We start from the raw sequence: 25,665 nt of genomic DNA, 5'->3' as shown, positions 1-25,665 counted from the left end.
CCGCGGCGATGAATGATGATGACATTCAAGTCCGACGAGCAGGACGTGCCAGTGGTCTCTGGAATTTTTAATGAAGTGGATCGGGTTTTACAAATGCGCTGCCAGCGCGACGGTTTCGGCTGAGGAAACGGGACGATGTTAGACTTTGGCAGCGACGCTGGTGCACAGAACTGGCAACCAGGCACAGACCTTATTAGAAGACAAACCATAAGAGAATTAGACTGTAGTATAACCCAGTGGATGAAAAAAAGCTAATACATGTCCCCTATAAGCCCACAGAGAGAAACAGTAGGTACTGCACCAGTGTACCAGAACAGTGTGTAAAACTGGGACACAGCAGGAGGAAACCTATGCATTGCTGATCTCTCTCTCTCTCTCTCTCTCTGGGAATCCACTGGGGGCTCCTGGCTCTACATAATGTCATTAGAAGTAAAGCAGCTCTGAGACTTTACGTAACGATGTACTGGGGGTTTCCCATTCAGATGACCGCTGCACATACTGGCATTGTTTTCTTTCCACACGTTCACAAACACAGAAAGCACATAGACTCGTAAGTTTGCAAACGCATTCAATAGATAGACAGATCCTGCGCGGGTAAATGAGTGCGGGGCTTTTCCCAGGGTGAAGGCAGGGGCCGCATGTCCCTCTGTGCAGCTTTCCACATGGTAAACACACAAACACGCAGCATGAGCACGACTTGTTAGGCATGTGCCTCCCCAGACACCAGAGACTCCATTAGACTCCACACAGCGGAGTCTGATAAAAGCAGCAAACCTCACAAATATCCTCCTGTTGCGCTTCAACATCACAGTGTTCAGATACTAAAATGGAAAGCACTTTCCCACCACAACATATGCATAAGCTGACAATGATAAATATCTCATTAGGAAACTCATAATCACCCCCAAAAAAGTAAAGTTACAGTATTAAAGCCCCAAGTTGTGTATGACTCAATACATACGAGTATTTGGCAGCATTTCATATCTATACTCCACCTGTTTAGTGACTAATGCAAAAGTCTCTCTCTCACACACACACACACACACACACACACACACACACACACACACACACACACACACACACACACACACACACACACACACACACACACACACACACACACACACACACACCACTCTGCATTTACAAGTGTTCTCTGCAAACAGTCATGTACCACTATCTGCTAAATATAGTGTAGAGCTGCTGAAGGTGTGACTCAAAGCTGTTCGTTACACAATTTGCACCAAGTCAATCACAGGAATAAAGCAGATTTAAAAGGTCAGAGGATAAATAGCAGAGGGACAGTTATAATGTACATTCACGTCCGCTCTGTTGTTACTTCCTTCTTTCTCTTTTCTTTTATTGCTGTGATGAGTCCACAGCCCTGAGGACCCCCAGCCAGACTTTTCCTACGTATTGTTTGCACACAGAGAGCGTTGGAAGGCCACCAATGGTGGTAAACAGCAAACAGGCAAGGGTATCCAAGGAATAAAACCACAGGAATGAGGACGAGAGGGCACCTAGTGTGTGCTGAGAGTTACAACCGCTGGACGCGAGCCAATGAAGGGACAAAAGGAGCAGGAAACACAGAATGCAGCGAAGAAAGCTGTACAGTAGGATGGACAGAGGGCGGGACGCTTATTATCCTCATGGAAAGGTGCTCAGTCCAATCAATACACCCCTCAGCTTATCTCCTTTCCTCTCCTCATCATCTCTGCCTCCTGATCTCCACTATGAAACATGACCCTTGAGGACTCTCAGACCTCAGGTACGACTGAGCAACTACATCAGATATGTCATATATTCAATCATATGTCTGTACAGATGATTATTATTTTTAGTTCAGGAACGATTAGGCTCCTGCAACTCGCCTGTTGTTGATGCTCAGGTCAAATAACATTGGCGGCAGCATAATTCAAAACCAGGCACCCATGGGCACGAAGTACAGTAAATGCCCCCGATATTGAATAGACGTCTCACGGTCAAATCCCCTCGCAGTCAGTTCAGCGGGTGCGTGCGGCGCTCCGAGCGCACAGTGCGTCGCTGGCGGCTCAAAAGTAAACGCACGCGTCCGAGGTAAGACGGGACGAGGACGAGGGAGCCCCACGTGCATCCCAGGTCCTCCTCCATCACAGGAAAAGCTTTGTCATCAATAAATCAGTCGTGTATGCATTATACATGGCTGCCTGTGCACACAAACGCACACGCACAAGCAAGAATCTACTGACGCACACACGTTTCCCAAATCACTTCGAAAGTGTGGGATGAGAAGACTGTTCCTCCAGCACTAACAGGTAACATTAACAGGTGAACTCAAAGACTGTATTATATACTGTAAACCATCAGCAGCCTCACTCTTAACGTGGACAGCATGACCTGAGCGTGTCCATGAATGTGTGAGCAGAAGTCAATGCAGCCTCCAAAAGCAAATGATCCAGACGAGCTGAGGTGTCGGGACGCACGCACGCACGCACGCCGGGTCACGCTCCGCTGATGCAGCCGCCGGCCGCCAGCCAGCCCGCGTCTGTTACCTTTCTCTTTTGTTCCCGGGACGCCGTCCTCCTGCTCTTCCTCCGCTTCTCCTTCTCGTCTTCTATTGCATTCACATCCACTTCCCCCCGATTCTTCTTCAGTTGGGAGGCCGCGTGAGCCATGATAGGTGATGGGAAGAAAAAAAGGCGAAGCACCACACACTACACACGCATGCCTCACCTGAAATCCCAGAGAAGTTCAGGGGGCTGTGATTGACAAAACCGGGATCTCAGAGGAAAAAATCGGGGTAGAAAAGGAAAGGGGGGGAAAGGGAAGAAAAATGCCCTCCTTGAAAAGGAGAATGGAGAAGAGCAGGGTTTCTTTTTGTATGTCTGTATATCCTGTGTGTCCTTTCTTTGGTTGTTGCGCTTGTCTGCTCTGCTCTGCTCTCTCTCCCGCTCTCTCTCCTTCAAGTGATGGGAGGACCGGCGAGAAGACACAGCAGCGTCTCCTTGTCTCCTCGTCCTCCTCCTCCTCCTCCTCGTGTGTCCTCCGCTGGCAGTGTGAGAGGAGGGCGTCCAGGAGAGGTGAGGACAAACCGGATGGCGAGAAAGGAGACACAGGCACCACCAGCACAGACGTGGAGGGAGGAGGGAGAGAGAGAGAGAGACGGAGAGAGAGAGATGGAGGGAGGGAGGGAGGGCGTGAGGGGACCGGTTACCGTGGCAACCGCGTTCTGTTTCACTTCGTCCTCTTGAACATTTGTCTCCCTCTCTTCCTCTTCCTCTGTGCGCCGTCACCTGTTCCTGCCTCACCTGGCGCTCAGTGTGACTGTGAGGCAAAACAGTGTGAGACGCAGAGATGACTTGTATGCGTGTGTGTGTGTGTGTGTGTGTGTGTGTGTGTGTATAAAGGAAACGATGCTGTGTACAATGTATGTTTATATACCACCCACACAGACACACGCAGGCAGCTGGAAGTGGCTGAAGATGATGAAGGGTGAGAACAAGTAGAGGACATGGGACGACTGGAGGATCCTCAACAAATCAGCGCGCACACACACACACACACACACACACACACACACACACACACACACACACACACACACACACACACACACTATAGTTGATGATTTTTATATTTGCTCATTTGCATTTGTTAAATTGACGCATAACTCTACAAACAGTAGTAAATTATTATTATTCACTACTTAAATTACTGCACAGAACAGAGATGAACACCTTTGTCCCCATCCTCAGCTCTCAGTCATGCGCTTCTCTGGATGCAGTGTGGTCATCCCACCATCTGGGTTCATTGACACCAGGATGAAGAGGTCAAACAGGACCAGGGGAGCTTTTGTTTCACCAAATCACTTGGGTCTTTGTTGCAAACAGTGGGACAGAGGAGGAGGGGTGAGGAGGAGGAGGAGGGGGAGGAAGGAGAAGGCATATAAAGAGGGAGAGACATAAAGAGAGGCAAACAACTAACGATGTTGTTTGATTTCCTCGAGACTGAACTGAGACTAAAACGCCAGGCGTCTTATGCCGGAGGTGCTTTAAATCCGTCGTGTCCACGTCAGACGTGGCAGCGTGGAGGCAAACAGAGCATGCAGCAGCCATCTTTGTGCTTCTTCCCCTGCCTGCGTGTCAGAGGCGCCTACAGGATGAGTCTGCCTGGGTCCTGCTGGCAGAGAGGCTGCCTCGACTCGTGCCTGTCTGCTTTTCACCAATCCACACGCATTCGTTCATACAACTACGTGCATGTATGGACTAACTCAAACAATATGGAGAAAAGCTGACGATGAGGAGGAGGTGAGAGGACACCGCTCATAGACAAAGAGGAAGAAAGCCCCATGGGGACACGTGACAGGTTTAGCTGGTGGACACCAGCAACGTAACGAGATGAGCGTGAAATTCCCTTTTCTCCTCCTCAGATGTATTCGTCCCCCCTGAATCATTTTTCTTTCTTTTCAAGCCCAAACACAAGCCGCCCGCACGAGGGGGATGAGGCTGATTTACAGCCCCCGTCGTGCATCAGGGGTGTCACATTATGCCAAATTATCATGCGGTTGCTAGGCGAGGGCCAATGGAGTGGCTGTGGCGAGGACAGGATGGATGGATAAGGAGCGTGGAGAGGTAAGACGGGGGAGTGGGGGGAGTGGGGGGGGGGGGGGGGGGGGGGGGGGGGGGGGGGGGGCAGGAGGTGGGTTCATGTGCACAAGTGCATGTGGCCGATGATACAAATGACACGAGAAAAAATCATATGGGGGTCACGAGAAACAGGAAATTCTAATGATATGATGGAGAAAAAAATAGTTTTTCTGCAAACATTTACCAGCTGCCTCTTGAAACGTTCATTGATAAAACTCCCTCACGCCCGAGAGCCAAAAGAAGACTTTAGCCATTCTGGTAAGAAAGGAGCCGAGCTGGCCGCTGGCCAGTGAACCAGAGGTGAACGATCATTGGATGTTCTCCACTGCTTTCCAGGCAGCCGGCCACAAACAACACAGCCAAACAACTACACAGTAAAAGATTAATAATGCTGCATTTGTGTGCAATAGAAATACATAAGAAAGAAAATAATAATGGTAATTTAGTATCATTGGTAGCTGTTTGAAACAATTAGCTGTGGAAGCCTTTACTGTAGTTATGTAACCCTATAACAATAATAATAATAATAATAATAATAATAATAATAATAATAATAATAATAATAATAATAATAATAATAATAATAAGTCCATCTGTCTATGTTCGATGAGGGATGTGAAGCACTGCATGAATGTGACACTGACAATAGATGTCAGCCAGACTTTCCAACTCCTCATCTGTCCCAGATGCCTCCCGAGGCCTCGCTGTTTGGGTCAGCGTTCCACGCGTTCGGAGGCTCCGTGTCCTAAGTCTGCACTGCAACAATTCCCCTGGGTCCAACACAAGCAATCACAACATCAATCTCGTTGGCCTCTTTGACCTCTGCAGCCACAACAGTGGAGAGGCGGCGTATGGAGGGTCACGGCGAGGCTGGAGCGCCTCCCTCCTCCTTCGGACAGCGGCTGCGAGTGAATTCCACTGACGTCCCCTCATTAAGGCGCTGGATAGAATGTGGTTTTGTATGAGGATGAGTAACTGAGTGACCAGCATGTGCCATCATGCAAAATATTCATCTGTAGGTTTTAGAGGAAGGCACAAGCAGTGAGTGAATAAGCAGCGTGTGTTCCGTGGCCCTGCAGGACTCGTTCCTGGAACTCTGCTGCCCTCTGGTGGCCAACACCGTCAACATGTCCACACACGCAAACACAGTAGTGGACCGGACATTGTCTTCACTGTCTTCCAAAACAACAGCTAGAAGCAGTTACAGCAGAAAGGCCCTTTATTAAAACATTTGTTAGCTCTTACTGGAGGACTCTAGTAGTAAGAACGAGTAGCAGATAAAGTGCTAGTGCATCATCACAAAATCACATTGAAGCCTCTATTTATTCTCAGATACTGTCTCTCAGAGTTTTTGAATCTCTTCATCATTTAGATGCTCAATTGAGCTCAAGATCACACAAACACAGTTTGATGCTAAAGTGTCCATTTTCGTTGTTCCTCCTCTCCGTCACCTACATTTCTTAATGTCCGCCCTCCGGATAATCTGAGACGCCTGCTTTAACCCACTTAGCTTTCACTAACCTACCTAAATGTGTGTCACGACCGAGCGGTCCCCTCAAACCAGACCAAAATGTCTTTGCAAGCTTTCCCCACTGAGGGGCAGACAAACATTCACAGTGGAGGGCGCGAGGAAACCGACGCGCATTCACTCCTGGCTTTGAAGTGAACTCCTCATGCGTTCACCGACGGCGTGTTTCCATTTGTATGAGAAAATTGGTCGGCATTTGCTAGAAATTATACATTTATTGAACGTGTGGTCGTGTAGATGATTAAAGGATGATTTCACCTCTTTCGGCTTCAACATCCAAGCACGTGTCACCTGAACGTCCCCGTCGCTCGCTGCCGCGTGTTACGCGCGCGCTCCACCTCCACCTCCCACTAATCGCCAGCTGGAATCAGGTCATTAGAACAGGAGTGGAAGTGGTTTGCATTCAAAGCCCGCGAGCTAATTCTACCAGCGACGCGGCGTCGAGCATCTTAAAACGCTGCGGCGAGAAAAGGGTTCAATTTGAAACCAGCGGGAAGAAGAACAACCGCTTATTCACGAGATAATTACGAGTCAACACGAGCAAAAAGCAAGAAAGTCAGACGCAGAAGCTCTGTTGGGAAAATTATATTAGACAAATGCACCTACTAAAAATAAAAGCGGGTGCGTGTTGATTGAGTATTTCCATTCTCAATCCCATAGGCCGTTGACTTTATTTGCCTGGAACGGGCGGCGGCGGATGCGGAGCAGAGAAACGGGTCCCGCGTCTGTTTCACGCCGAAACGGCAGCGGATAAACAATTTCACGGTCTGTTGGGAGCAGCGACGCACAGCCTCGACCACTGTCTCCCATTCACAGACCGCGTCAGAGCAACGCTCTGCTATGAAATGAGTCATTTCACCGAACCATAGGAGCAGCTTTGGGCATAAACACGCCGCACGAACGGCCGCGGAGCACAACTGTGTCCGCTCGTGTCTAATGCAAAGTGAAGGCAAACTTTTCCATCGCTCTCTGGAGTCTTTCTCGTTTACAGTAAGTCCAACCCTCCCGTTCTGGACGAACATATTGTTCCTGCAGTGGGAAGTTCAATGCGGGTATCAATAAAACACCATTTCCTGACTCTAGCCGGTATTAGTCGGTCAGAGTGGTTTTTAATTGAGAACAACAACCAAATGCGGCGCTTTTAACGGGAATCGCTTTTATTCCTCGTTTCACTTTCCATCATTTGACCGAGCGGGTGACGAAGCTGCTCTATGGATCCTGTGGCGAGAAAAGGGCCGAAGATACGTGAGTGTGTGTGAAGCAACGCGTTTCAGCTGTTTTCTGCTTCACTGTAGTGAAGTACCTGTTGGTGATTCCACAGTAATTTAATGCAACTCCCTAAAACACTGATGAAAAACGGGATGTGTGCGAGTTTATAAATCTTGCATTTTGTAAAACAACAACGCCGGAGCGCGCGCGCGCCTGCTCGCTTTTCTCGTCGAGACCACGACAGAACGACGCGAAGCACGCGCAGCCCGTCGGCCGCGCTTCGTGTGCCGTTACGCTGTGACTTGGAGCGGCATCAAAGGCGATGGCTGCGCCGTCGTCCCATGCGAAGCAGCGGACGCCGCCAGCACCATATGCGCGTGCCCATCGGTGGGTCCACGTGCCATATGTCTGAATGTGCTGCTGCAACGCTCTCTCCGTGTCCGCGCGGCGGTGGGGGTTTTCATTAGGGCAGTCCTGGAGGGGGAGGGGGGGGGGGGGGGGGTGAACAGGTGGATGCAAAGATTGACCGTACTCGGGTGTTCGTTGGAGTGTAAACACACTACGCTGGATCAGTTGCAGTTATTGAGTGATGCAGACGCGGCCTCGCTGTCACCGGAGCTGTGTGTTTGTGCGGCCCTGAGCTCCTGGTCAGTGGAAGACGCTCCCCAGTGTCCGGTTTCCCTGTCATGATGGGATCATAGGGCTGTGCCGAGAGGCACCTCGGGAGACTCATATCATCACACACACAAGCAACCACCTGGAAAGAACCACTAGGCCCCAGGAATACTAAGGCTTCATGTTACCAATACATATATTTACTGCTTTTGCCTACACACAGCACATAAATCATCAATGAAATGCATGTGATACAGACAAAATGAAGCCAAATGACCTACTGCGGGATCAGTTTATCTTTGTATAGTCGTATCCTCAAAGCAAGGTGATTGTGCAGTGTAATGAAGAGTTTAAGTACACATTTGGGGATCATTTAACGCCTCTAGGTTCCACAGGCTCTTCCACTCAGTACACACGTTTCCACTTCTACAGGTGTTTGCGACTGTAAAGGAGATTCTCACAGTCTGTGCGTGTGTGACGCACTCGTGCTCATGGAAATATAGATCTACTACTCTAGCGCATTCCATTTCCATTAGCGCGGCCGCGGGGGTCACAAACGCCGGCTGATGTGACATCTGGAACCCAGAGAAGGTGGAAAAGCCTTCAGGTAGATTATACTGTATGGGAGGTTTAATTAGATGAAAATGAGCTAATCGCGTTTGCACAGCGAGGGCAGAGCAGCAAACGGCGTAAACTGACAAACGCAGGCGTCCGATCGCCTCGTCTTTCTCACACCTTAGCGATGACCAGATGCCCCGAGTGGGTGAGGCACCGCAGAGGAGGGGTCCAGGTCAGGTCCCCTCGCCAAAGCTCAAGATCGTGAATTTACATTAGTTATGATGCTTGGAGTAAAATATAGGAGAATATTATCTACTTGCTGGAGATACTTCAATGAAACCTGTCTAGCAGCACATTACATGCAGCCTTCATGCCGTTTCGTGATGTAAAGCTGAAAAAAAAAACACGATTTATCTCATCCTACGTAGCTCAAAGAACAAAACCGACGGCCTCCTGCGAGATAAGTCGTACGCTGGCGACATCACGCCGAGGCTATCGCTTGCTCCATCACCGAAAGCAATAACGCACCGAGACAGGAAGAAAGGGGGAGAAGGAAATTATCAGCGCCCGCCGTCATAAGCCAGAAAGCTGATAAGCAACATCCAAATGTCCCCACTGCTCCATCCTGACAGCTGGGGCCCCAGCACCCCCCCCCCCCCCCCTCCTCCCCCCCAGTGGAGGCTTCTTTTTGAAATGTCACTCCAATAGACTGTGTCAGTGACTTGATAGCATGGAGAGTCCCGCACACCCACAGTTCCCTTCCAGCTGAGCGTCCCCGTCCCCCACCGGACGGCCGTCGCCCCAGCGTCTGCACTGGAGACAAGCGCCCGCGCTCATGCGTGCGTTCGTCTCCGATCCCCGCCATGACTCACCTCTCAGCCCCTTCATAGCGAATCCTCGGCCGCCTGTCCTCAGAGTTCAAGCTGTCGCGGCCGCTCAGGATGAAAAGACGATGGGTCAAAGGGGAAGAAGCGACCCGGGCGGGTCAGGATGTTTATCAGCCTGTGCTACAGTATCATGATCTAGCCACTGGTTCCAACCTATGGCCGTATTAAAGGTACAGTAGAATCATCAGCTCACTGATAACCTGAACTAGGCTGCACATGAGGACGGCCATTAGAAACGCAAGCGCTGTCCAAAATGCATGATGAAGAAGCACCACCCATGACTGCTACCAATTAAAGTCCAGACAGTGACTGAAAAAACTGCTCAACACTGTATTCTAATGACCATAAGGCCCCAGTCCAGCGTCGCCCCCTCTGTGGGAATGTGCAGCGTGTAAGTAGGTCTCCCTATAGATAATCACTGACGTGTATAAATAGGCTCACGTTCACGTGGCCGTGCCTTTAAACTCACCCCCTGAACTCTCCGCATCTTCGGTTAACCGCGACCTTCTCCAGTGCTGGTCGCAGGAGCAGCGGGCGCGACAGGCGGCAGCGGGTCGGAGGCCGCGGGGCGGCGGAGGCGAGGCCGTGTGAGCGGGCGCGGAGCGGCGCCCGGCCCGGCTCGGCAGCAGCCGGGGGTTACGGGCAGTTAATCAGACAAGCGCTAATCTGGTTAGGAGATCAACAAATGAGCCTCTCAGTGCTGGGAAGGAGGACGTAACCCCATAAACAATGGAACGGGTCAGCGCCTTTGTGCGAGAGAACTACACAGATTATTACTGTCATAATTAGAACCACGCTGAGGGTCCGGTGTGGACCGGCGTTACGTAGTGTCTGCAATTTGTGTGACCCCAGGCGGAAAACCTGCTATTTTCCTGTACAGTGGTTAAATACCAGGGCAGCACATTTGTTTTAAGTTGTGGAGAGTTTTTTATTCCTAAAGAGAAATAAAAAATCTTGACAATTCAACAGCAGCTACAGCATCAGCACAAATCCAGAGACCAGACGGAGGCTGGCAGGCTGTGGATGCTCCGTGCCTCCTTGGTCTCCATGGAAACAGGGACAGAAACACGGGAGCCGCGAATAGACGGAGGAAGACAGGAGCACGCATCCCAGTCCAGACGCTTCACACCCACTGCAAGGAAAGCTGCTATTTTAATGATGTAGGCCAGCGCACACCTGACTGTCTGTCGCCGCTCGTCTCCTGTACCTGTGACATCGACGGAAGGCGACCACCGCACGGCGGCGTCACGGCCGCGCTGCCATTTTCTAAACACGTCAGACGGGAAAATAAAATAGATGCTTCCTTAATGGTGATACAGAACTCTGTAGTGATGACTCTGCGCCTCCCATGAAAAAATGATTATGCTTCCTCGAACACGATCTATAAACGGCTGCGAATACATTTAGACAGTGTTTAATAAACTTTGCAGATGCAAAACTGGGAATCAGCTTTGACTGTCAAGCAAAAGACAGAGTGATATGCAAACAGCAAAAGGCCAATATGGAACTCAAAACGTACTAAACCGCTTACAGCGATTACAAAAACAAACTGGCCTTAGTGATGAATCCCTCTCATCTGAGCCCCAACAGGACTAACATGATTAATTGTACTCTTTGATTTATGCGCCCACATCCTGTTGCTGCTGCTGGAGATATGCACTGATTAATGTCGCGCAGCTGACCCAGACGGAGGCGACTGGAGACCCCGTCCTCTGCCTCCGAATGGAAACCGCACAGCTGCATTTCTGCAGCCACATGTGCAGTTCGTGGACCATAACAACACAGGCTGCCCTGAATGTTGAGAGAACGCCAGCGTGTACAGTTTGACTAAACACAAAACCATTTGAATTCGCTTCTCAACCTCTCGGCGCGTCTTCCACCGCTCTGCCAGGCCTCGGCAGGGAATGATGGGAGCTTTGATGTCGAGGCGGCGGCTGTGCGTCGTGCATGTCTTCCTAGGTTACGTAGTCAAAAATTCCACCCGCCTCCTCCTGAGGTTTACTTGTTTTTTTCCCCCATCAGTCGGTGGGAGGCTGACAGTGAGTGAGGGACAATCGAAAGGAGACAGTGAGACTAAGAGAGAGTGAGAGAGAGAGAGAGAGAGAGAGAGAGGCAGAGAGAGAGAGAGATAGAGAGAGATAGAGAGAGATAGAGAGAGTGAGAGCGAGAGAGAGAGTGAGAGAGAGAGTGAGAGAGAGAGAGAGAGAGAGGCAGAGAGAGATTGAGAGCGAGAGAGAGAGAGAGAGAGAGAGAGAGAGAGAGAGAGCGAGAGCGAGAGAGTGAGAGTGAGAGAGAGAGAGAGAGAGGCAGAGAGAGATTGAGAGCGAGAGAGAGAGAGAGAGAGAGAGTGAGAGCGAGAGAGTGAGAGTGAGAGAGAGAGACAGAGAGAGAGAGAGAGAGAGAAAGAGGAGGGAGTGCTTGAAGGAAAGGAGGTCAGACGGAGGATAATGTTTTATTGCACTGAGACAGAGAGTGTGAATGCCTGAAGGAGTGGGCTTCGGTTTGGATCTGAGAGGTGGATGAACTAAGAGATGTCACACGCAGCATTCAGATCAGATCATTTTAAACAACACCACGAAATCTATTCCTGTCTGTGCTGCGTTTGTTTTGTTGTTTTTCTGGCGCCTTGGAGACAACTAGGAGCAGGATTCTTGAATAACCAATTAAATTCATTACGTTCTCTGTCAGACAGGCTGCTGTTGGGTTGGGCCTTTTCACTCAGCGGCGGCGTGATTTTCCCTCTCTCGTCCGCGTACTTGCGCACACTCGCTCTAATTACGCGTCTCCGAGAGGCAGAGGCTGCGCGGTGCCTTTTCTGAATGGCACACTCCAACACAGATTATCAGCATCTCGACAGCTCCAATTAGCGGGCATTGTACATGGAATAATAAGGTAAATCCCCACAGTGGCGCGCAGATCATTTCCCATCTCCAGTCACGTCCCATGACATCGAAGAAGAAGCCCTCAGATCCTCACATGAAATGCTCCGTGGAATAATCTAACGAAGTTAGTGAGAAGCCGAAAAGCACAACTCTGCGTCTGGACCTGAAACGCCTCCTTTGCTTCTTACTCGCGATTCGTCGGCGTTAACGCAGTTACAGCTGATTTCGGAAGTAGAGCGGGAGTCACGTTAACGTAATTTGCCGCCGCCTATCACACTGTGTGCACCAGGATGTTAGCCAGACGCGGGCGCATGTTGGGTCAATGCTAATGCTGTCTTCATCCAATTCAAAGTGTGACTGTGATTCAGCTGCCGGCTTAGGTTTGGAAGTAATATTTTCCCTGTAACGTGCTGTAATAGCACACGCAGGGGGCTGGATGCTAATAAGGAAATTATCTGGGTGTTGATGATTAGTGGCTAATCAAAGTAATGTGTGCCGCCTTAAATCATGGCAGACGTGCCATTAACGTCATCCACGGTCTACATTTTGTTTTGTAAAGCAGTAAACAAGACGTGGACACAGTGAATATGACACATCTCAAACCGGATTCTGATGAGGTGTTGGTTTGACTTTTATTCTGGCTACAACGTAGATAATTATGCTCAAATCAATTTTTTAACATCATATTTACCTTTTGTTCCCTCTTGTGCATTTGCGTCACTCAAGTGGAGGAAATATTACAGAGATTTGTGACTTCATCGATGGGCTGTCTTAAACTGGACTCGTGTCGATTTTGCGGCGGATTTACAGGAGCAATCTTGCAGAGATTGTTGTGCTGTGATTACGGATCAATAGACAATCATATGTTCCTGCGAAGCCAAGCGGTTTGTGGCTCCGGTGAACGATCCTGCATCGCATGTTAACGCCACACTGTGACGCGTCGGTGATAAATCCCATTGTCCACAGAGAGAAACAAACATCTTTGCATCCATTGTGTTCTCTCTCTCTCTCTCTCTCTCTCTCTCTCTCGCTCCCTCCCTCTCGTCTCCATAATAAAGAAACATTTAGACACACGCACCCTGACAAACGACATTATCAATCACACCCACAGTGAGACGCAGGGTTCTCCACAAGCTCTCCGTCTTGGCCGGCGAGGAGGATGTCGCCATTGTTTAATGACCGTGAGGGTGGAAATGGCTTCTCTTTGTTCCCCTTACAACTCCATTACTGAGCAGCACTGTATCAAGCTGACGGGGCCACATCACTCAGCAATTTGGACTTTTTTTTATTTTTTATTATTGTGCTGATCTTGACTTCCCACTCGTTTTTTATATAACACTCTCCTCTGCGACTCTATTAAAGAGAGCAGTGATTTATAATCAGGCAAATTATATTTAATGTCCAGGTTTGTGTTGATATTTGTCGAGTACTTTTTTTTCTCTTTTGCTGTTCCTGCAGGAAATACTCAGTACCAGTTTCCTCTGCGTGCTTTACAAGTGTTTGACTTCAGCTGTGCTGGGTAATTGATGATGGATGAAGCAATCAGCAAGACTCCGCAGCTGGTAAATTATGACCGGTCCTATTCTCTGTGGGTAAACTAGGCCATCTGGGATGAGCAATCGCCATGAAAGCATGCGAGTCGACGCCGGACTAGACAGCGAGGAAATCTCAGCGGTGATTTATTCATAACACAAGTGGGTGAAGGCCGGCCTCTGTCCTGCCTGCTCCCTCAGCTGCCTCCTAGACGCCCTCATCCTCCGCTGCCTTCCTACGTCCTGTCCTCGTTTCCTCTCCTTTCTCAGTCACAATATTGGCCGTCAAGGGGAACAATGTTTAGGCTGTTCCACTGACAGATCCACACTGGCTGATCCGGGGGCGGTCTCATTAGCGGACTCACACCCTCGCAGCCGGAGGTTGTCACAGCGCGTCTGGCCGCAGGGCCGGAGGAGCCCCCGTGACTGATACAGGAGGAACCGACCCGCTCGCCAGCCCCCCCCACTCCCCCGTGCGCTGGAAAAATCACCACGCTTTCCCCGTACGACTCCCACAAGCCTCATCGAAGCCTCCGGCGGTGGCGCTCCGGCGCCTCGGCTTATTGCGAAGCCAGTAAACAGGGTTCAGACGCCGTGTTTGCACAAAACGATGGCAACCGTGGTCAGACGGCACCGGGCCCGTGATGAATGATCGCCTTCAGAATTCATAAGGTCCACAGAGAAAATTGAGCTTTTCTTTTTTAAAGAAATCACTCTCGAGAGAATCGACGGAATGGAAAAATAGAGGAGGAATGTGATGAATGACGGCATCATCGGAGCCACTGAGCACGCTCACAACTCCGCGGCGGCGCCAACTTTCTGTCGAGGTTTTCGACAGCGCTGCTCAGGAGGCGCGGCTCGACTTCGTGCCCCTCGGTCACATCATTATCTGATGCTCTTGCTGTCGGTCGCCAACGGTGACAAAAATGTGTTTGCTGGGACACAGTCGAAGTAAAAGTTTGGAAGAAAACGGCCTTTTCATTTAATGGGCCGTCACGTCGCTGTCGTTTGGACAGAGGAACGTCTTCAGGTGACGAGAAAGAAGATTCTAAAGGCTCGCAAAGCACCTGTTAGCGCCTCATTAAAGTCAGTGATACGACACGGACGTTGTGCTGAACAGCTAATGGCAAAGAGGCTTCGCTTTCTCTTCATAAATAATTAAACTTGTTTGTAGCATCATTACACAAAGTAACTCGGAAAAAAAAGTCAGCGGGTAAAAGGAAGGTCAGAGAAACAACCTTGGAGTTCTTACTTCTTAGAACCCAGCGACGTGATCAAACCCCAACCCAATTGTTCTGTGTGCGACAGGAATGGAGTTACATTAACATCGATATGAAGCAAATCGCATTTATCCGTCTCCTCCGCTCTGCGGCTGCGAGTGAAAGCTCAAGGAAAGAGGAGGTGGGCATCGCGGCCCTCGCAGGGACCTGACGAGGAGACGCCTGCTTCAGTCACATAGTGCTCTGATGGGGAAACGGCAGCGCGGCCGTCACTGAGGCCGTCACTGAGGCCGTCACTGAGGCCGTCACTGAGGCCGTCACTGAGGCCGTCACTGAGGCCGTCACCGAGGCGCCTGCGTGGGGACGGGGGTCTCCTTGCAGCCACTCTTACTCTCCTCTCCACCTACTCTTTCCGCTGCTAAACGTCCCCCGTGGCTTCACCGACACTTTGCCGTCTCCTTCTTCTACCCACTCGCTCCCTCCAGTCGTCACTGTGCCGCCGGACGCGGGCGACGTTGCCTCAGGACCCACGAAAAAGACTGCTGTCATGCTGGAGCCGATGTGAAGAATGGGAGCAGTTAACCTTCCACAGACAGACACCAGGAAGCCCAAGTATATAACAGTGGAGGTGAATGTGCATAATCTGTGACAGTTCACACTAGGCTTAATGCGTTTCTACAACAGCAGCACTGAAGCATGGTCCCCAAGAGACACGGCTGCTCTATCCAAGCCCAGTGAAGCATCCGTTCCTGCGCGCCCTCGAGGGACTTCCTGCACCACAAGGTCATCGCACTTTGATGGTGTCAAAATGTAATTAAAGATTTCTGATTTCAGACTCAAAAAGCTTGAATTGTGAGAATAAATTCAACACCCGCTTTATATTTTGTACATTGCTGCCATCAGACCGACAGTCAGTCGGTTCAAAAATACAGCCTCAGTCTGAATACAATAATATTAGGCCAGATCCTCCTGTTAAGTGCATTTTTAAACTGCGAGCCAGGGGTCTCTGCCTACGATCGCACAGCTCATCACTCTTTTCATTTACCCTCCTTATCCACGAGCTCCCATCCGTCCTCCCGTGGAGGAAGCAGGGTTGAGCCTTCTGGCCTGGCTCCACCGCCGACATCTACCTCGTCTCACAATACATCACCCGTTTCATGTAAACAACCGCCCATGAGGAACTCGGCCCCGTTTTCAGCTCTTGAAATTGTATTTAATGAGTCAATCTGATCACAGATAGCGTTGGGCTTTCACTGGCTGGTGCCACTGTTCTGGAATCTAAAACGAAAATCTAGAATGCTTTCACCCACCACAGCCTCATGTCGGCATTTATTCTGAAAAAAACCCCCAAGGAATTCAAGACTCTTCCCTGCTGTTGTTCTGTGGGAATCAGTGTGGGAATAGTGTCATCTTTGTCAATTCTCACAATTCTCTGGACGTTATATTCGTTCCATCATCGGCTGTGCCTTCACAACTCCTGCATTTGTTTCTGTGGTGCTAATTAGTTGTGATGAACAATTAAGAGCGAGTGGATCTGTGACAAACAGCTTCTATAAATAAACCTGTGTGCATATGTCGGGCTCAGTTTCCGTACAAGCCACAATAAACCCATTGATGTTGAATACTTGCAAAATAGACGAGACGATGCTGCGGCTGCAGCGTCCGCAGACAGCACGAGCACAAACAGAAGCTTTTGTTACATTGCTCTGATGCATTAAACTGTTTCCATGGCAACACTGAGTCAGGAGGGTCTTAAGGAAGACCCCCAAACTCAATAAAAGGGAACACTACATGTGACAGGGAGACTCTCTATCGACCCGTGTCCTGCTCCCAAATGTCTGACTTGCACTGTGTTGACGGGAACAAAGAGAGGAGAGATGGAACGAGCACAAGCGAGCGAGATGCAAAGAGGCTTCCGGACGGAGCTGTGGGAAACGGAAGAGGCCGCGGGGTTCAAGCGGCAGAGGCTGCCAGCAGAGGAAAACACCAGTAGAGTGGATGCGAAAGCGATATTATTACACTGTAGAAGGCTCTGAGCGGCTCCAGTCTGGGTCAACAGTCAGAGGAGGACGGAAATGACAAATCGACAGGATTCTAATAAAAAGCACACGCGCACGATATTATTCAGGCCCAAAGCTGACATAACGTTAAATAATACACAGGTTCTGTTTGCTTACACGACAGAACCTTGTTTGAAACTCCAAAGAGCTCTGACTGTTACACAACAGAAAAATCTCACCAGGCGTTTTTTTAATTTGCTTTGTCGCTGGAGTAGGAAATGAGAGGTCTGTGAAGCAGCGGCCGAGTGCGCGTCAGGCCTTTGGGTGAACTGGCTGCAGTTCTGCTGCCTTGCTCGTTGGCCGAGGCCGCTCCGTTTGTGAGGACTGCTGGAGCGTATAAACGCACACGCGCCCTCACTGACAACAGCTGCCTCAGGTCCGTGTCCCCGGAGCTGAGTGGAGATTAAACCGGCAGGCCGTCAGCGAATCAGTCAGGCAGCTTGTCAGGTTCAACCGAGGAGAGGAGAGGAGAGGAGAGGAGAGGAGAGGAGAGGAGAGGAGAGGAGAGGAGAGGAGAGGAGAGGAGAGGAGAGGAGAGGAGAGGAGAGGAGAGGAGAGGAGAGGAGAGGAGAGGAGAGGCCGCCTTCGGAGCCGGCACCGGCCGGGTTCCCGCGGGTCGCCAGGGCGTGGCCCTGCCTGCTTTTCTGGAGGTATGTGCCGGTCCAGTGAGCACTAATGAAGCATCCCGGCCCCTTAAACCTTCCCCACAGCGGAGTGGAGATCAAGGCGGAGCCAGTGACACGCGCTCTGTGCTCACACTTCCCAACTAACTCACGCTCCCGCCGCTAGTCGAGCTTTCGAGGCCTCCCCTCCTCGCCTCACCTGCTTCTCCTCCACCTCGTTCCCTCCGCTCTCGCTGTCTGGGCGGACGGTGGGGGGGGGGGGGGGGGGGGAGCAGAGGCAGCTCATCTGAGAGTGATGGAGCTCTGACAGGCTGATCCCGCTGCCCTCTCCTCGGGGCGTGCAGCTGCGCCTGCCTGGGCCCGGTGGCGCCTCCCGCCCCGAACAGGCGCCCACGCAGCGAGTGCAGGAATACACGCTCCCACACACACACACACACACACACACACACACACACACACACACACACACACACACACACACACACACACACGCACGTGTGCATTTATAGAGCTGCCGAAGGAGCACACATGTGCACCCGCTCACACCTCCACAGTCCAGCCGACACTGTTTGCGCGTGAGCGAGAGAGAGAGAGAGAGAGAGAGAGAGAGAGAGAGAGAGAGAGAGAGATTTACATAAGTCATTACATTTTTATGCTGCACCCTAGAAACGCTGCAGAAAAAAAATGTGTGATGGGGGAAAACTAGTTAACATGTTAGTCAAGCTTGATTGAACTGTCTTCTGCCTTTTCTGCACAATCTTGCAAAAGAGTGAGGAAGTCCTTATAGTCCACATTTTATAGTAAATAGTAATATTTGGGCTCTAAAGTTGACACTTAGATGATTAATATATCAGACAAATATTGCTTTATTGTTCATCAACAAGTTGATTAAATGTTTCCTTTTCATTAGCTGCGCACTATATTTACTGTATCCCCTCTTTTTGTCCACACGCTCTCGCTCCCAAAAAGCCCATCAAGCAAAACCTTCCCCTCCCAAGGATTTGATCTGTGCCAAGTCCATTAGCCTAATCTGAAAAACAAAAGCAGCACTTCGTCTCCTCTCTCTTAAGTCTTTCTGCACAAACACACACGCACGCGCGCGCGCACACACACACCTCACATCTTCCATCAGCACATTCGCTAGTGCCCGGCTGTTATCTGGGGGATGCGATGCTTCTCTTTGAAGGCTCTGTCACAGACCAGCTCATTTCACCAGTCCTCCAGACGCGCGTCTCGTGTCTCTGGCAGGGCTTTTCCGTCCAAGACAAAGAGCAGAGCTGCCGGAGCCTCGCTGCCCGACTGCATGGCTGTCTCATTGGGAACAAGACAACGAGGCCACTCAGAAGGGACACGGTGCATCCAGTGAAAAGCACTGTCCAAAGTTTGATTTAGCATACGGTGCCATAAAAGCTTTTACATTAAAGGCGGTGTACTGTAGGAGTCGACCTGCTCTTAAAGCAAATATATAACAGGCAACACCTTATTTCTCCACCCTCTCTGAAATGTGTATCTGACAGAACACCTTCGTTCCTTATGCAATCCTTACACAATCATGGGATTCATAATCAGACAGTGAATGCCTCTCGCCCAGGGCCCACGGTACGGTACGTGAGAGCTACAGTACAAACCTGGTGAAGCTGTGGACGGCAGAGTTGTGTGAGATTCTCTTATATAACAACATGTTGACTTCGCCGGGCAGATTTATGCTGAAAAGCCACTTGATGTGGGCAAACTGAGGAGCGGTAATTACTCTTTTGTCTCCGAATCTGTCCATCACAGAAGTTTTAATTTCAACTAAATTCACAAGCCCACACCAGATCCTTTAATAATCCTCATCCTCCTACTTCTCATTATCATATTTTGTATATGAACATTCTCTAAGGAGCTCTTATGTAAGTGTCTAAATAAGGATCAATACAAATCTAGTCTTAAAGGCCTGATAATACACGCGTCTTCTCTTTGCCTTCAGCTGAGCCCTTAAATTTTGTCAAGCTTAATTATATTAGATTCTGGAAGTAAACCACTTCTGTATTAATCCCTTGAGGTCCTTTTTATCTTGCTGGCAGCTTTTTTGCCAGGAACCAGTTCTATGTGCAAATGACGCAGCCGAACGCAGCAGAGCACAGCAAAACACACGTCCGGTGAGAAGTGTGTTCTTCATTCAAACCCACAACCAGAAGAATTCAGTGAAAGGTTTTTTTTGGAATGACTGATGTGATGAAATTCCTGAAATGCCACTGTCTGTGTGTGTGTGTGTGTGTGTGTGTGTGTGTGTGTGTGTGTGTGTGTGTGTGTGTGTGTGTGTGTGTGTGTGTGTTATGCAAACCTCATTAGACTCTATCACCACATCAAATTCTTATCATTAAGCCTCGCTGCACAACATCAAAGCGTTACACAAACGCAAACGGTTGGACTCACGCAGGGTTAAACACAAGCAAGCGCTAACAAGCAAACGCAACATTGTGTTTGCTGCTGATTTATGGCCGCCGTCATAACAACGGTAAGTCCAGGACCTTGAGGTGAGAGATGTTTGATTGTATCCTTGAGCTTCCCCCCATCGCAGCAGCTGCCTCATGAAAAATATATTCCTGTTCCAGCCACCAAGTTCACCAGTGCACCCCCCCCCCTCCCGAACCCCCCCCCCCCCCCCCCCCCATCCTCTTCACTGCTCTCACCCTCGACATCTTTCGCTCAGAACAGAGACTAGTTGCCATGGCTACAATCATTAACACATCTGGCATACAGTATTTAGCAGGCGGGCGCAGGGAAACGTGGATGGACACGGGTTTGTACAGTACGCGCACACACGGATGCGCACGGGAAGAAGCATTAACGTGCGCGAGTCCGTTGCTCGGTCCCGACTCTCGCCGCCTGTGCGCGAGAGAGATAACGGCCGAGGCTCGTTGGAGAAAATAGATCAACAACAGAGAACTTTGGGCCTCGGTTATAATCCAAGTGGCGAATTCAACCCAGTGTCCTTTATCTTCAACCTCTGGGAAAGAGGATGTGGAGGATGAAATATTCATAATGTTGGGATGCTCCAAAACCCACTGAAAACAGAATCCTCCCTTTCCTGGGAGAGAAATGAAATAATGACTTTTCTATGTAAATCCCCTCCAGCTTTATTGTATTTCATACTATGGCACAGTTTGCTCATGTGTACGCCTTCACCACTAAATGTGTCACGTTCTGTGTCAATATTTCATGGCTGAAGTCGGGGGTTTGAACGCGGTTCCTCTCGCCGTCGCTGAGGAACCAGACTGACAGCTTCACCTCCGATGGCCGGCCACGCGTCGCAGGCGCCGTCAATTATTTAGGGAGGAACACAGAATACGTCTCCTTCTCAATAACAGACCCACTCGTCCATGGTGGAAACGCACAGTCGGTCCCAAACGGCCCCCGGCCCCAAGGGCACCGCTGGAGCTGGAGACGTGCTTCGACAATGTACCACAACCAAAGATGCTCAACACGCTCAACCGCGAGCGACCGCCGCCTGATCACCTGTGATCTGATCACAGACACATGCGAGCGCACGCACAGAGCGGCGCTCCGCCTCATGGGTCAAAACATGTTTGTGAGGCTCCAGACTCGCAATTAAAAGGCGTAATAACAGACGAGCTGGAGTTTGACAGCACAACAAATATGTGTGTGGCGCCCCCACCCTCACCCCTGAGGACATCCCCTCGCCTTTTCCTTTTTTTATCACATACCACCCCTCCAACAGTCACCCCAAGCACTGGAAAAAAACAAAAACAAGAACCAGACCGACCAGTCTGAGCCGCCGGCTGACAGACGGTTCCAGGTGACGCTCGACAACATTTCTCACCGAGGAGTTTGCGGAATGCGAAGGTATACGGCGGAAACCGAGGGGAACAGAAGTAGGAGCCGAGTCTTATGTAAGTCAACAGCAGCTCCATGGAGCGCAACACAACGAAAGCCCGCGAAACACCACCAGACGCACCTTCGGCCGCGTCGCGATGGCTCCATCAACCTCACCCACCAAGCTGCTGCTTCTCACAGCAACACAAGGGCTGAGCCGGAGACAAAGGCTCCTCGTCTCCTACCTTCTTGCCTTTCTTCTTGCGATGGGCTGCTTTCCCGCCGCCTGCCTTCTCCTTGGCCTCCTCGCTCATGTTTGGAGATCTCCCCCAGTTCCTCTCCGCGTTCCCACTTTCCCCCCTCCCCTCCCACGTTAATCCAGCATAAAGGCGCCCGTGGAGCGGAGCGGCGGCACCAGCTGCGGTCCTCACCGGCGGAGCGTTGCCACGGGAATTGGAACGCGTCGGAGGAAGGGCTGCTCCATGCAGAGTGGGTGTGAGAGAGGCGAGACTGGGAGGACTGTGCCGACGCTCGCTCGCCCCCCCCTCCCCTCCGCGCTCACAAACGCGCACCCACTCGCCAACGCGCTCGCAGAGGTCCACTCCCACTTGGAGGCAGGAGGCTGAGGGAGAGGATGAGGAGGAGGAGGAGGAGGAGGAGGAGGAGGTGTGCTTGATGGAGGAAGGCGGAGAAGAGCGAAGGCGTGAGCTCCAGGCTGGACGTCGGCGCCGCTGCCCACCTGAAGGTAGAGGCTCCAAAGACGGTAGAGATGAGAGATGTGAGAAAACAGATGGCTCGGAAGGAGAGAGAGAGAGAGAGAGAGAGAGAGAGAGAGAGAGAGAGAGAGAGAGAGAGAGAGAGAGAGAGAGAGAGAGAGAGAGAGCTCAGACAGAAGAGAGGGGCGTGATCCACTCGGCCGCCTCACGCTGCCAGATGGACCACTTCTGCTGTTGCTTCCTGCACAGACGACAAGAAATGAGACCCTCCGCTCACAGGCCAGTGAAGAGAGAGAGAGAGAGAGAGAGAGAGGGAGAGAGAGAGGGGATCATTAACAGGATGCATCAGGTCTTTCCAGAAAAGGAAGTCTGCCCACTAGTCTCTGCCAGTAAGATCATCTTACTGGAAACTCGAACAAGCACTGGCCACTGAATCTGTGATGGAGGTGAGAGACGCTCGCGGGAGCAGAGCAGAGCGAGGTTGGCCGTGTTTAAATATCCCCAACCAATAACCATTCAAACAAATGTGTCGACTCAACAGACATCAAAGGCAACAGACCACGCCTCATCAGCCCCAACAAGCTCCCGCTCTCCACCAATGGAACGTCAAGGCGCACGAGGCGCGAGGCGGGATCGGGGGAGAGGACGGGGACAAAAAGCCCGTGGGTGACAAGGAGGGGGGGGGGGGGTGAGAGGGTGAGAGACGCGAGCGAGGGAGAAGACAGAGACACTGAACGCAGCACGCGCTTTATTCTGGGGGGGGGGGGGGGTCGCCATCACTGCCAGTTGAGCTTTAGCAGAACAAGTGATGACCTGCAGGTTGCTGGTTCAATCCCCACCTTCATCGGCAGAGAAGTTCAAATCTGTTTTCAGAGACAGAAGTCTGAACTTGTCGAAGCCGTCAGAGTTTCAATGGCCCAACGGACACAACAAGCAGCAGCAGCTGTGATTGTTGCAACTGGGGAAATGACTGCGAGCTCGTAAACGGGAAATCTGATTAGCGACGGAAAACGGAGAGAGCGAGATTAATTCACTTCAATCCACTTCCCGTCACCACCGGCTGCCGCCGTTACTCACCGCCGCCCCGTTAACGCGGGGCGACGTCAGAGCGCACGCGCTCGTAATTGATGCCGTAAATGAATTTACCGACGCGTATGTAATTACGCTCAATTACAGGACACCGCTAATGATCAAACGGCGGTGAGCGACGGGAGACGCCGCGCCAAACACCTGTAGGGGGCCGTAAAGTAGCGGCTCGTGCCGTTAAATGCCTCGTGATGTGAAACCGGGGCCGAGCGGCGGTGAGAGCCCACGTCTGACACGCCGCATGACGTCATCCTCCCTGTCATGTCTCTGACACACCCGGTCCTCAGAGCGAGAGAACGTCGCCGTCGCACATTGATCTGCAGCCGCGGCGAAGTCGCCTCGCTCCATGGGATGGGATTTTAGCGTGTGTTACGGGGTGCGGCCCAGCTGAGCCGGTGCCAGCCAGGGTTATTATTGATCGCACCGAGGTGCAGCTCCATCGGCCTTTTAGCGGGACATGACTTACAAGCCTGCGGATGGAGAGTCACAGTAGCCAGGATGAAGAAATGATCAGTTACTTAGTATCAACAAGAAAACAGAAACGATATTATATAAAACTATAAAACTGAAAAGCTGCTGCTTAGATCACAACGCTGCTATAAACTATTTTAGTGACTGATGAGGAGCTAAATAACCCAACCACCACCACACCATACTGTACAGCTGAATCAATACAGTGCTTTGTTGTGGGGCTGCTGTATTTATTTTCTCTAGGTGGACAAAGGGATCTGGGGATAATCTTCACAAGCAGATATTTGTTCACACATCATTAATATTGGATATGGTTCATTTTATCCCTAGAGCTGCAAAAATATTTACTGAGGAGCCACGTGCACAGAGTCCATCCTTCATCTTTACGCTGCCGTCCTTCAGTGAGGACCAGTCGGAGTCACGGGGCGAGACTGCGCGTAGCGTTGGCCGTTAGTGCGACTACGACCATTAAAACGGCGTCAGACCTCGTCACCTGCCTGTGACGACCGTCCGATCGATGCGCTGCTGATGGGGCCTGACGGACAGCTCTACAGGGGATTCCCAGGCCCAGTCCCCACAAGGGGGGGGGGGGGGTCTATAGCGAACACGCACCCCCTCCACTCCACATGAGGCACAGCGCATGATGAAGCCTCCGCCTCCAGGTGAACTGCACGCAGGGAAATCACAATGAGCTCGGCTTTAATTCTCTGATGTCAAGTTTAATGCTTCATAGCTTCTATGTCATTAAACACACATAAATATTAGCTTAGCGTGTCGTAGAGTCATACCAGCATGTGTGCGTTCGCTTTTTTTCTAGCCTGAGGACGCTGCATTACTGTATTTCCAGTCGGGACCGGACACATTCTGTAGAAAAACGAAACGGCCGCCGAATCAGTCAAAAGTGCGCGATCCCGACAAGACGGAATAATGAAGTGCAGCCACGGCTCCTTTCAAACCGGACCGGGCTATTCACAGGCGAGCGAGGGATCCCTTTCAGCCGCGTCCTTTCAAGTATTCTGACACCAGTTGGGGTTAAATTCAGACCCACTTTCCTCTGTAATCAGGCCAGGTCCAGACAGGTGCTCCCTGACTGATAAAGCTGCTGTGATGGGGGCCACCATTAAAGTCGCACATTTGGCCATAAGCGCACAGACGAGCATGGCGGCTAATCTGATTATCGCTTCCTGGGGCACAACAATGGCTCTTTTATTTAGCTTTGATGGATGGGGATTTATTTATACCTGAGGAGGGGGAGACTTTACAGAACCTATAGTCAAATTGCCCTTGCTGTCTCTATTATTTATAAGCTCAGGCATCTGAGCCATCTGACGCCGTTACCCAACAGAAACCTAATTTGTCAGCGCCAGAAACGACGGGTTTCTATCGACTATCGACTGCGTCCGTGGTTAAAGCCCTGCGTTTTATGGGCACGTCCTTCACGGATCTCCAACCACCCGACGTCCTTTGCTTCCACCAAACAAGAAAATGATTGTTCCACTCATTCAAGGAATTAGTGGATCCACTCTGTAAACGCTGTAAAGCCTTTTAAAGCTACTCTATTCACTGAGTTCCTCCAGCACAACTGGTTGCTCATTCTGAAAATGAATGCAGCATATTGTGGAAACATAACAATAACTGGCTATGGACCGTTCTGATCCTCCCTCTGAGGCGTCTCTTGGTTTTATTGTCAGGGTGGTGATTTGCTCACTCGTCCGTATTCGTGCTTTTGTCTTTGTGACTGAGCTCCTGCCAGCGCCTGGTGAGCGCAGCGCGAGTTGTCGCTGACGTCGCAGAGTCCAGAGGCCGAAGATGTCCCCGATCAATCCAGTCC

At 50.7% G+C, this 25,665-nt stretch overlaps 1 protein-coding gene across 45 annotated transcripts in view; it reads right to left on the bottom strand.

The window, feature by feature from the left end:
• The window catches only part of ank3a (ankyrin 3a), an 80,121-nt gene extending 57,741 nt beyond the window's left edge, over positions 1-22,380 (bottom strand). For 11 of the 45 annotated variants that reach the window (XM_055502618.1, XM_055502632.1, XM_055502605.1 and 8 more), the window contains exon 1: positions 2,535-3,131. In XM_055502618.1, the coding sequence (XP_055358593.1) occupies positions 2,535-2,657 (123 nt within the window). In that variant the 5' untranslated portion in view covers positions 2,658-3,131. Of the gene's footprint in view, positions 1-2,534; positions 3,365-9,894; positions 9,928-21,806 lie in introns of those variants that run through there. The other 34 variants (XM_055502596.1, XM_055502597.1, XM_055502607.1 and 31 more) reach the window with 14 other exon arrangements.
• Positions 22,381-25,665: the final 3,285 nt, after the last annotated feature.

This window comes from Betta splendens, chromosome 15 (genome assembly GCF_900634795.4).
Source record: "Betta splendens chromosome 15, fBetSpl5.4, whole genome shotgun sequence".
Taxonomy (NCBI): Eukaryota; Metazoa; Chordata; class Actinopteri; order Anabantiformes; family Osphronemidae; genus Betta; species Betta splendens.
Note: the sequence above shows the minus strand (reverse complement) of the source record. Positions and strands in the feature narration are given on the sequence as shown.